At 47.7% G+C, this 13,104-nt stretch overlaps 1 protein-coding gene across 16 annotated transcripts in view; it reads right to left on the reverse strand.

Moving 5' to 3' along the window:
- The window catches only part of SNAP91 (synaptosome associated protein 91), a 205,162-nt gene that overhangs the window by 161,137 nt on the left and 30,921 nt on the right, over positions 1-13,104 (reverse strand). For 14 of the 16 annotated variants that reach the window (XM_056565992.1, XM_056565990.1, XM_056565989.1 and 11 more), the window contains exons 1-2: positions 4,075-4,223; positions 3,762-3,899 (exon numbers count right to left, since the gene is read on the reverse strand). In XM_056565992.1, the coding sequence (XP_056421967.1) occupies positions 3,762-3,891 (130 nt within the window). In that variant the 5' untranslated portion in view covers positions 3,892-3,899; positions 4,075-4,223. Of the gene's footprint in view, positions 1-3,761; positions 4,029-4,074; positions 4,224-13,104 lie in introns of those variants that run through there. The other 2 variants (XM_056565979.1, XM_056565978.1) reach the window with 2 other exon arrangements.

A 13,104-nucleotide genomic window follows, 5' to 3' on the forward strand; every position in this document is an offset into this window, starting at 1 on the left:
AGGGTGTCTCGGACACCCCCGATCCCTCTTATTTTCCGGGTCACCGTCGCACCAGTGACCCGTATGACCCGGAATCGTGCAGATCGCAGGTCTGAATTGACCTGAGATTTGCGCGCATCGCGGTCATGGGGGCGGGGTCTCAGGACCCCCCCTCGGCGATGTGCCGGGATGCCTGCTGTTAGATAACAGCAGTCATCCCGGCCAGATCACCGCTACCGGTGACGCAGCGCTCCCGGAACCCCGCGACGTACATGTATGTCGCCGCGCGCCAAGTGACACTTCGCGGCGCCGTACATGTACGTCGCTCGTCGTGAAGGGGTTAATCGCGGCACCCACACTCAGCCGTATAGGGGAACCGCATGTAATGCATGTCTATGAGCCGACCGGAGTGAACCGCAGCCTTCGGTCGGCTGCGTTTTCAGCTGTATGTGGTTTCCCGGCCATAGGCAAAAACGCGGTCGACCACGTTTTTACCTGCGGACGAAAACGCAGCCGACCGGAGGCTGCGGTTCACTCCGGTCGGCTCATAGACATGCATTACATACGGTTCCCCTATACGGCTGAGTGTGGGCGCCGCGATTAACCCCTTCACGACGAGCGACGTACATGTACGGCGCCGCGAAGTGTCACTTGGCGCGCGGCGACATACATGTACATCGCGGGGTTGCGGGAGCGCTGCGTCACCGGTAGCGGTGATCTGGCCGGGATGACTGCTGTTATCTAACAGCAGGCATCCCGACACATCGCCGAGGGGGGGTCCTGAGACCCCGCCCCCATGACCGCGATGCGCGCAAATCGCAGGTCAATTCAGACCTGCGATCTGCGCGATTCCGGGTCATACGGGTCACTGGTGCGACGGTGACCCGGAAAATAAGAGACACCCTCGATCCCCCTAAAGGGATAGGAGTTTGGTGGCAGGGGTGCCACCCCTCCTATCCCTGCTATTGGTCGGCCGAGCGACCGACCGATAGCAGACCGGGGGAGGGGGGGGGGTTAAAGTTCGTGGTCGACCGCGTTTTTGCCTATGGTCGGGAAACCGCATACAGCTGAAAACGCAGCCGACCGGAGGCTGCGGTTCACTCCGGTCGGCTCATAGACATGCATTACATACGGTTCCCCTATACGGCTGAGTGTGGGCACCGCGATTAAGCCCCGCCCCCCTCCTCCCAGCCGTATACGGGAACCGTAAGTACAAAACGTGGTGTGAACCCAGCCTAATCAAAGCAAAGACAGATGACATACTTACCACTTCCATGCCATGGCCTTCTTCTTGCCCAATGAATCACCAGAGGGGACCGAAAGTCTGCTAAGTGACAACAGGGAGGTAGGTATATTGGGGGAGATTTATCAAAACCTGTGCAAAGAAAAAGTTGCCCAGTTGCCCCTTAGCAACCAATCAGATCGCTTCTTTCATTTTGCAGAGGCCTTGTTGAAAATGAAAGAAGCGAGCTGATTGGTTGCTATGGGCAATTTGGCAACTTTTCCTTTGCACAGGTTTTGATAAATCTCCCCCATTGTCTCTTTAGTGTTGATCACACAGGGAGGCAGATCAAAGAATGACAAGGTAGTTGATAAATAGCGGAATGGTGGGGGCCCCCCAACAATCCACAGGAACGTATAAAAATGATGTCCCCCAAATTAAGTAGTAGTACAAAGCCAGTGCACCATTCATTTTCTATGGGGGAATATGAAACATTGCCAAACAATGGAAAATGAATGGAATCCCAGCTGCTCATGCCCATTGCCATTCCATTCATATAGAGGATGTTTATCCTGTTCTCAAGATCGGCAGGAAGACCCGGCAGGGTCCCAGGATAGGGGATAACTCTCTGAAATGAGAATACCCCTTTAACTACTTTATTACCCCTAGATCCCCTAGCAATTTGGAATATTAACCCCTTCCCTGTCTCCAAACCACCTGAAATACTGACGTTAACCTTATCACTTTAAGCCACTATGAATATTGACATTAAACCTGTCACTGTTCCAGATGACCCTGGATCTAACACACCTTTACTGCTTTGGGTCACCAGGAATCTATTAACCCCTTCCCCGCAAGTGATACAGATAATTACCCCCTCTAATGTCTTGGACTAACAGGGATGCAGACTACCCCTAGATGCGGTTTGCCCTACTATTTTCTAGGATGCTAGGTGGCCCTGTATATCCAGCTGCTGTGCTGTTTGATAGCTGATATGTAAGGGGTCGTATGTTATTACAGTGGTCCCGAAACATACGATGGTAATCCGTTCCAAACGGACCATCGTATGTTGAGGGATCCCTGCAATGTAAAGTATAGGACAGTGGTCTACAACCTGCGGACCTCCAGATGTGGCAAAACTACAACACCCAGCATGCCCGGACAGCCAACGGCTGTCCGGGCATGCTGGGTGTTGTAGTTTTGCCACATCAATAGGTCCGCAGGTTGAAGACCACTGTTAGAGGAAGGTGTACTCACCTGTCCCCACCGCTGCGGACTGTTACCGCTCGTCACCGCTGCCCGGGATGTCACCATCCATCGCTGTCGCCGCGTCCCCAAGGTGTCCCCGACGCCCCGGTAAGGCCTCTGCTTCCCAGTCATCCGCGCGCTCCGTCTCCACCATCACGTCGCTACGCACGCCGCTTCTATCGGATGACGGGACGGCGTGCGTAGCGACGTGATGATGTTGATGGAGAGCGCCGACGATGCAGGGGATCCCGAAGATGACGCGCCGAAGCCCCGAGGACAGGTAAGTGATCGTCAGCGGATCTCACGGGGCACCGTAAACGGCTATCCGGCGGCAGCTGAAGCAGTCTGCGCTGCCGGATAGCCGTTTATGCGATGGCCCCGACATACAAAAGCATCATATGTTGATGCTGCCTTCAACATGCGATGGCCTCTGAGAGGCCATCGTATGTTGTAATGATCGTATGTGGGGGCCATCGTAGGTTGAGGGGTCACTGTACTTATTTCCTGTGGTTTTGTATTGCCCAGCTTAGAGGGGCAGCAGCCAGGTCCCTTACTGCCCCTTAGTAGAGAGTAAGATATGATACAACAGTGCATTCCCTTTACATGCACATAGCAACCAAATCTTTTTACAGAATGTAACATACGTGTGTGTGTATATATATATATATATATATATATATATATATATACATATACACACACTGGAAACAGTATTGAAACAACAGTACTAATAGTAGAAATTCCAATCTTCCATCCATTCATATAAATTAAATATATCCACCCGTAGTCTAACAGCCAAGGCCGCAGAAGACGCCATCTCCACACCGGGCTCCGTAACATCTCAGAGGTGCCTGGAGCCAGAAGATAGCAGCTTAAGGGGTCTCCAGGCTGTGGCTTATAGAAGCGGGGTGTGGTGGGTGACCATTACAAGGAGTGCAGTCAACTGCACAGGGCTCCGCACATCCTCTATAGAAAAGGTTGAACGAAGGTCATAGGGAAACATGCCACATGAATACACATGTATGGAATGGCAGCACATGCACATATGGCGCCAAGAAGGATGGATGTCAGAAGTGATAACCAGATTGGAAAAGCCAATGGAAGCAGCAGCCATGCACACATGCCCCTATGGAGAATATGATATGGAGGGGCATTTCCCTGGTGTGGGTGGTATGCCAAGAACACATAGGCCTCTTCCTTAAAGGGGCAGCACGGCCTGTCGTGTCCCTTTAAACCCAACCCGGCTGAATGGAATGAAGAGATGGAGCATGACCCCCCCTGCCCTGACACATGCCCCCAGGAGGATACTTACAGTCCAGGTGCTTCTTCTTGGGCCCCATCACCTCATGAGTGGTCGCCTTGCATACTGCTCTGGCCACTGCGGAGCCCGTCACACTGTACTGTGCGGCAGCGATGCGATCCGTCAGTGTCTGGCCCGACATCTTCTCTCCTGTCACAAGACACAAATCCACCGTCAATGGAGCCGTCACATCCCCGGTATACAGGCACGATCACACAGCCGCTATGAATGGTGCATGAGGAAACACGGCCACCCCTCTCCCGCCCTGTATCCTGGATACCGCACAGCACACACCACCTGACACCCCCCAAATGGCTGAAGTCACCTGCTTCTCCTATGGATCAGACCCCTCAGATGAACGGCGGCTGCAGAACCTTGTCCCTCACAATACAACACATCCTCCTCCTCCTCCTCCTCCTGTTATCCTCCCAGGCAGCCTGGGATTAGAATATCACCGCCCCACCCCCCACCTGCACTCTCACATCGCTGCCTCTCAATTATTAAAGGCTAATGCCTACACTGTGCCCAGGGTGCCCGCATGGATGGCAGGGTCCACCCTACCTGCATATACCGGACCAGCCTACCTGCATATACTGTCAGATGACAGCTTGTGAGTCTGCAAAAGGGCTGCCAGTACTGGCCATAGGGCTAGAGCCCTGCTATATGTATACTTCATTGTATATAGGGCTAGAGCCCTGCTATATGTATCATACTACAGTGTATATAGGGCTAGATCTCTAGTATATGTATACTAGAGTGTATATAGGGCTAGAGTCCTGGTATATGTATACTTCATATTATATAGGGCTAGATTCCTTACATGAGTCATATTACAGTGTATATAGGGTTAGAGCCCTGGTATATGCATACTTGCGTGTATATAGGGCTATATCCCTAACATATGAGTAATACTACAGTGTATATAGGGCTAGATCTCTGGTATATGTATACTACAGTGTATATGGGGCATGGTCCCCAATATATGTATCGTATTACAGTGTATAAAGAGCTAGATCCCTTATAGAAGAGTCATACTGCTGTGTATATAGGGCTAGATCCCTTACATATGAGTCATACTTCATTGTATATATTGCTTGTTCCCTTACATATAAGTGATACTACAGTGTATACAGTCATGGCCGTAAATGTTGGCACCCCTGACATCTTTAAAAAAAAAAGTAAGTATTTCTCACAGAAAAGGATTGCAGTAACACATGTTTTGCTATACACATGTTTATTCCCTTTGTGTGTATTGGAGCTAAACCAAAAAAGGGAGGAAAAAAAGCAAATTGGACATAATGTCACACTAAACTCCAAAAATGGGCTGGACAAAATTAGTGGCACCCTTTCAAAATGTTGGAAAAATGATTGTTTCAAACATGTGATGCTCCTTTAAACTCACCTGGGGCAAGTAACAGGTGTGGGCAATATAAAATTCACACCTGAAAGTAGATAAAAAGGAGAGAAGTTCACTTCATCTTTGCATTGTGTGTCTGTGTGTGCCACACTAAGCATGGACAACAGAAAGAGGAGAAGAAAACTATGAGGACTTAAAGGGGTACTCCGCTGCCCTGCTTCCGGAGCTTCGCTCACCAGCATCCGGAAGTTTATTGTTCCGAACGCTGTGTGCAGGCTTCCATGTTCAGGGCCGCCCCCTCGTGCCCCCTTCCCTTAGACTTTCATTGAGAGGGCGGGCGTGGCGTCACGAGGTGAGGCCCTGAACACGGAAACCCGCTCAAAACAATAAACTTACGGACGCTGGGGAACAGAGCTCCGGAAGCACGGCAGCGGAGTACCCCTTTAAGAACCAAAATTGTGGAAAAATATCAACAATCTCAAGGTTACAAGTCCATCTCCAGAGATCTGGATTTGCCTTTGTCCACTGTGCACAACATTATCAAGAAGTTTGCAACCCATGGCACTGTAGCTAATCTCCCTGGGCGTGGACAGAAGAGAAAAATTGATGAAAGGTGTATGGAGCATAGTCCGTATGGAGGATAAGCAGCCCCAAACAAGTTCCAAAGATATTCAAGCTGTCCTGCAGGCTCAGGGAGCATCAGTGTCAGCCTGAACTATCCGTCAACATTTAAATGAAATGAAATGCTATGGCAGGAGACCCAGGAGGACCCCACTGCTGACACAGAGACATAAAAAAGCAAGACTACATTTTGCCAAAATGAACTTGAGTAAGCCAAGATGCTTCTGGGAAAATGTCTTGAGGACAGATGAGACCAAGATAGAGCTTTTTGGTAAAGCACATCATTCTACTATTTACTGAAATGGAATGAAGCCTACAAAGAAAAGAACACAGTACCTACAGTGAAATATGGTGGAGGTTCAATGATGTCTTGGGGTTGTTTTGCTGCCTCTGGCCCTGAGTGCCTTGATTGTGTGCACGGCATCATGAAATCTGAGAATTACCAACAGATTTTGGGTCGCACTGTACAGCACAGTGTCAGAAAGCTGAGTTGCGTTCAATATCTTGGGTCTTCCAGCAGGACAATGATCCCAAACATAAGTCAAAAATCACCCAGAAATGGATGGCAACAAAGCGCTGGAGAGTTCTGAAGTGGCCAGCAATGAGTCCAGATCTAAATCTTATTGAACACCTGGGGCAAGATCTTAAAATAACTGTTGGGAAAAGGTGCCCTTCCAATAAGAGAGACGTGGAGCAGTTTGCAAAGGAAGAGTGGTCCAACATTCCGGCTGAGAGGTGTAAGAAGCTTATTGATGGTTATAGGAAGCAACTGATTTCAGTTATTTTTTTCAAAGGTTGTGCAACCAAATATTAAGTTAAGGGTGCCAATAATTTTGTGCAGACCATTTTTGAAGTTTGGTGTGACATTATGTCCAAATTGCCTTTTTTCCTCCCTTTTTTGGTTTAGTTCCAATACACACAAAGGGAATAAACATGTGTATAGCAAAACGTGTTACTGCAATCCATTTCTATGAGAAATACTTCATTTTCTTGAAAAAGGGGTGCCAACATTTACGGCCATGACTATATATGGCTAGATCCCTGGTATATGTATACTAGAGTGTATATAGGGCTAGATCCCTTACATATGAGTGATACTAAAGTGTATATAGGGCTAGATCCCTAGTATATGTATCATACTACAGTATATATAGGGCTAGAGCCCTGGTATATGCATACTAGCGTGTATATAGGGATAGATCCATTACGTATGAGTAATACTACAGTTCATATAGGGCTAGATCTCTGGTATATGTATATTAGAGTGTATATATGGGCTAGATCTCTGTTATATGTATTATAATACAAAATATCAAGGGCTAGATATGTGTCATAGTACAATGTATATAGGGCTAAATCCCTAATACATGTATTATAAATACTACAGTGTATGAATGGCTAGATTCCTAACATACAGTGAAGGAATACATTATTTGATCCCCTGCTGATCTTGTACATTTGCCCACTGAGAAATAAATGATCGGACTATAATTTAAATGGTAGTTTATTTGAACAGTGAGAGACAGAATGACAACAAAAACTTCCAGAAAAAACATATTTCAAATATTAAAAGTTATAAATTAATTTACATTTTACTCAGTGAACTCAGTGAAATAAGTATATCAATTCTGGCTCCCAGTCATCTTTTATACAGGTAGCTATCTGAGATTAGAAGAATTACCTTTAAGAGAGTGCTCCTAATCTCAGCTTGTTACCTGTATAAAAGATGCCTAGGAGCTAGGGCTGCACGATTTGGGAAAAATGTGTGATTGTGATTATAGAGATAAATATTGCGATATCTATATGCGATTGCGATATGATAAACAAATGGTATAATACCTATTTCATGTCCAATCCCCTTATTTCATGTTCATTGACTGCACATAAAATAGAGGGGATAGGATATGAAATGGGGAGAAACAAGCTTAATTCCACCTCCGCATTTCACATGCATGGTATAGAAAAGTATGCACACTCTCCGGCGCTGTTGCGTAGCTCTATAGTGCAGCGCAACCATGAGGGAAGGAGCACAAGGAGTGAATTCCCTTAAGGACCGGGAAGCTGGGGGTGTTTCGTTTTCTCCTCCTCACTTTTTTAATAGCCCCAACGCTTTCAATTCTCCACCTACAGCCTATATGAGGCTTGTTTTCTGCACCACCAATTGTACTTTGTAATGACATTGCTCGTTTTACTCAAAATCTATGGTAAAATAAAAATGCTTTATATTTTTGGGGAGAAATTGGGAAAAAAAATTTGGCAACTTTTTTTTTGGAGGGGGGTTAATCTACGCAGTGCACTTTTCGGTGAAAATGACACATTATCTCTATTCTACAGGTCCATACGATTACAGCGATACCCAATTTATATAGATTTTATTTTACTTTATTAGAAAAAAAGGGAATGTTCTCTATTAGGAAAAACTGGAACACGGTGGGTATAATGGTAATAGTAGTGATATCAATGCTAATGATACTGGGAGCATAGGTAATAATATAATACTAGTTCTGGGGATGAACTTTTAATGATGGTATAATTGAGAAAGAAGTGGAGGGAGTGCTGAGTATATAGAACAAGAGGGAAAGAGGGAAAATGGAGGAAGGGGAAAGAATAACAGGGTAGCTGCACATATCCACATATACGGACGCTTATTTTAATTTATTACCTAAAAATTACTTCCTTTTGTTAAAAAAAATAATATATATATATATATATATATATATATATATATTAGGCATCGACCGATTATTGGTTTGGCTGATATTATTGTCCGATATTCACAATTTTGGACTTTATCGGTATCGGCAATTACCTTGCCAATAATCCGATAATGCCCCCCGCACCGCACCCGTCCCCCCTCAAACCGCACCGGCCAGAGACCGCCGCCGCCGCTGCCCCATTGCCTCCTCCCTGCTTTTATAATTACCTGTTCCTGGGGTCCGCGCTACTTCTGGCTCCTGCGGCATCCTGTGTTATGCTGTGCGCTGCGCAATGATGAGTGACGTCCTCAACGCAACGTTACTGTCAGTGCGCACAGTGACAGCTCAGGACACCGCCAGAGCCAGAAGTAGCGCGGACCCCGGGAACAGGTAATTATAAAACCAGGAATGGGGGAGGCAATGGGGCAGCGGTGGTGGTTGGACTAAGGACCGTAAGGGGAAGAGAAGCGGGCGGCGGCAGTCTCTGGGCAGAGGATAGGTGGGCAGAGGATAGGTGGGGGGGCAGAGGATAGGTAGGAGAGTGGGGCAGCGGCGGTGGTAGGTGGTAGGAGGACCCCAGGACAGGCAGGGGGAGAGAAGCGGGTGGCGGCTGCGGTCTCTGGCACTGCAAAAGCCGCTGCAGTTCATTGATTTAAAGCGCCTGCTTTAAATCAATGATCTCCAGCTGCGTCGCCGGGGGGGGGAAATAAATAGCCGATAATTTATACCGGAATAATTTATAACCTCCACAGATTATCGGTATTGCCCCTAAAAAATCGGTATCGGTCGATCCCTAATATACAGGGTGGGCCATTTATATGGATACACCTTAATAAAATGGGAATGGTTGGTGATATTAACTTCCTGTGTGTGGCACATTAGTATATGTGAGGATCGAAATTTTTCAAGATGGGTGGTGACCATGGCGGCCATTTTGATGTCGGCCATTTTGAATCCAACTTTTGTTTTTTCAATAGGAAGAGGGTCATGTGACACATAGGGGGGGGGTGACTGGGGGGCAGCGGCGGTGGGGGCGGTGTGCGGTGCGAGGGTAGGGGGGGTGGCTGGGGGGCAGCGGCGGTGGTTGGGAGGACCCCCGGACAGGCAGGGGGAGAGAAGCGGGTGGCGGCGGTCTCTGATTCAGCCAAAGCCACTGCCGTTCACTGATTTAAAGCGCCCGCTTTAAATCAAGGATCTGCAGCGGCTTCTTGGGGGGTGGAGAAATAGCCGATAACTTATACCGGAATATCGGTATAAATTATCAGCTATCGTCGGCCTGAAAGGCCACAGATTATTGGTATCGTCCCTAAAAAAAACAATATCGGCCGATCCCTAAATCTGACCCCCTTAGACTTTTATCTTTGGGGTCATCTGAAGGCAATTGTCTATGCTGTGAAGATACGAGATGTGCAGCACCTGAAGCTACGGATACTGGAAGCCTGTGCTAGCATTTCTCCTACGGTGTTGCTATCAGTGTGTGAAGAGTGGGAGAAGAGGGTTGCATTGACAATCCAACACAATGGGCAGCACATTGAACACATTTTATAAGTGGTCAGAAACTTGTAAATAACTCATGAAAGAATAAAGTTACGTTAAAACCAAGCACATCATTGTTTCTCTTGTGAATTCCCAATAAGTTTGATGTGTCACATGACCCTCTTCCTATTGAAAAAACTAAAGTTGGATTCAAAATGGCCGACTTCAAAATGGCCACCATGGTCACCACCCATCTTGAAAAGTTTCCCCTCACATATACTAATGTGCCACAAACAGTAAGTTAATAACACCAACCATTCCCATTTTATTAAGGTGTATCCATATAAATTAGGGATCGACCGATATGGTTTTTTTAGGGCCGATACCGATAATCAGTGGAGGTTAGGGACGATAGCCGATAACTTATACCGATATTCCGGTATAAGTTATCGGCTATTTATCCCCCGCTACACCACTGCGGGCGCTTTAAATCAATGCACTGCAGTGGCCTTTGCGGTGCCATAGACCGCCGCCGCCACGCGCTTCTCTCCCCCTGCCTGTCTGGGGGTCCTCTTGAGTCCTATCACCGCCACCGCCCCCCCCCACCGCAGCACTGCTCCGCGCCCCCTACCGCCCCACCGCGTCGCACCGCCCACCGCACCGCCCCGGCCCCATTGCCTTCCCCATTCCCGGTTTTATAATTACCGGGGCCCGGGGTCCACTCTACATCTGGCTCCGGTGGCGTCCTCCTGAGCTGTCACTGTGCGCACTGACGGTGACGTCGCGTCACGTCACTCGTCATTGCGCACAGCGTAACGCAGGACGCAGCAGGAGCCAAAAGTAGCGTGGACCCCGGTGCGGTGCGGTGGGGAGTGCGACGTGGGGGGGCGGTCGCGGTGCGGGCGGTGCGGGGGGCGGGGCATTATCGGCTTATCGGCAAGGTAATTGCCGATACCGATAATGCCCAAAATCGTGATTATCGGCCGATAATATCGCCCAAACCGATAATCGGTCGATCCCTAATATAAATGGCCCACCCTGTATATTTATTAGTGTGCTTAAATTATCCTTTTCTGACCCCTATAACTTTATCATTTTTATGGTGCTATATAATGCTTATTTTTTTGTGCCGTGATCTGTAGTTTTTATTGGGACCATTTTTGTTTTGATGGGAATTTTTTAATCACTTTATATAAGCTTTTTTCTGGTATATGAAGTGACCAAAAATTTGCTGGGAGTTTTAGTTCTGCAACAGCGCAGACACACTATTAGGAATAAACTGTCATGGGGACCATAACTTGCAATTTTGTGATTGCAGGCACTGATCAATGTTGGTCCATAGCACAGCATTGATCAGTGTTATCGGCGCTACATTACTACAGGCTGCTAAGACTGCCTGCTGATCGGACGAGCCGGAGGCAGGTAGGGAACCTCCACCCATCCTCTCAGCTGATTGGGAACCCGTGGCTGCGGGTGTCCCGATCTGCTCCACTGAGCTACCAGCATGTGTTTTCGGCATTTTAGACGCCACGATCAACTTTGATTGAGGCGTCTAAAGGGTTAATGCCGGACATCACTCCGATCGGTTGACACGTGTCTCGGGAATCGCCCAGTTTAGAAGCAAATCCCCATAGCAAACCTCTTCTAAACTGGGCGGTTCCCGAGACATGTGTCATCAGAGAGCACTTAGACAGGAAAAAACAACTCAACTTCAGAAGCTCATAAGTACTGAAGGGATTAAGATTTTTAATAGAAGTAATTTACAAACTGTTTAACTTTCTGGAGCCAGTTGATATATAAAACATTTTTTTTATATTTTTTCCTGGATAACCCCTTTAATGTGTGTTTTTTTTTACTTTTATTAAAACTTTTTTTTAGGAGGAATCATTAGATTCCTCATAGAGATGAATAGAGTTCTATTGAACTCCATTGATCTGTGTACTCTGCGATCCATTGATAGAGCCTAGTCCAGCCAGGCTCTATCAATGACAGAGCCACGGACAGCCCCTCGGCTACCTCAATAGAGGATCGTCCCCTGGCGATCCACCCCACTAGCCCACCAGGGAGCATTCACATGTCCCTTTAGATGCCGCTGTCAGTTTTCACAGCGGTGATCTAAAGGGTTAAATCTAAAGAGTTAATAGCCAGCCGCGGCGATCGCCGGATGCTATCTATTAGCGGCGGCCCCCGGCTACTGAGAACAGCCGGGGGCTGCAGAGTATGGAGTGGGCAGGAGTCCGAAGCCCGCTCCATACACTCCTCTAAGTGCCGCTGTGCTTGTCAGGTTCGGCCCTGCTTGCCCGGCACCCAGAACTGGATGTCCTGGGTATCGGGCGATAGGAATTCCACATCCCTGCGTGTACAAAAAGTCCGGCAAGGGAGTGTGAACAACAGTCCTGTACATGAGAACACAGTTCTAACTATTCACAGAGCTCAAACCTCCAGAGCAACAGCAGTGGAGATTCTCGGAAAGAAAAGACGGGGAAGCACTTGTGGTTCAGCCAAGGCTTTTAATCCGGCATAGTCACAGAGACAACACTGGCTCAGTGTTGTCTCTGTGACCATGCTGGATTAAAAGCCTTGGCTGAACCACAAGTGCCTCCTCGTCTTTTCTTTCCATGTAAATCAATTCAGTTAACCTGTTAAGGATGCAGGGCATACAGGTATGACCTGCATCCCGGTCCTTAAGGACGCAGGAGCTGTGCACGCTTCAAACCCAGTGGGTCCTGACTGCAGCAGCCAAGACCCAGAGTTAATGCCGGGTATCACTAATTGATTGCTGAGACCTAAAATGAAAGTGAAACCATCCAGGCAGCTCAGCGGAGCTGATCGGGACCATTGCGATGAAATCTCGCCTTCCAATTGGTCTTTGGCTGCTCCCAGCCTGCTTTGCAGGCACCGATGACACTGATCAGCTCTCAATGTTTTGGGCTACGTCCAGCTGTCTGGACTGGTCAGCTGACCTTGATGTGAGCACCTGGTCTGGGCCTATATAAGCTGGCAGTCTACTCCCAATCCGTCTGAGTGATTCCATTCTGTGTCCCAACCTCTGTCTGCATTATAGTTTTTATTTTGTCTGGACTGCCCTCACTTATTGTAAGTAGGGACTAGTGCTGGGCGGTATGACCAAAAATGGATATCACGGTACTTTTCCAAATTATGGCGGTTTCACAGTATTTAACGGTATTTTTTTCCCACTCATTCC

This window comes from Hyla sarda, chromosome 3 (assembly GCF_029499605.1).
Source record: "Hyla sarda isolate aHylSar1 chromosome 3, aHylSar1.hap1, whole genome shotgun sequence".
NCBI lineage: Eukaryota > Metazoa > Chordata > Amphibia > Anura > Hylidae > Hyla > Hyla sarda.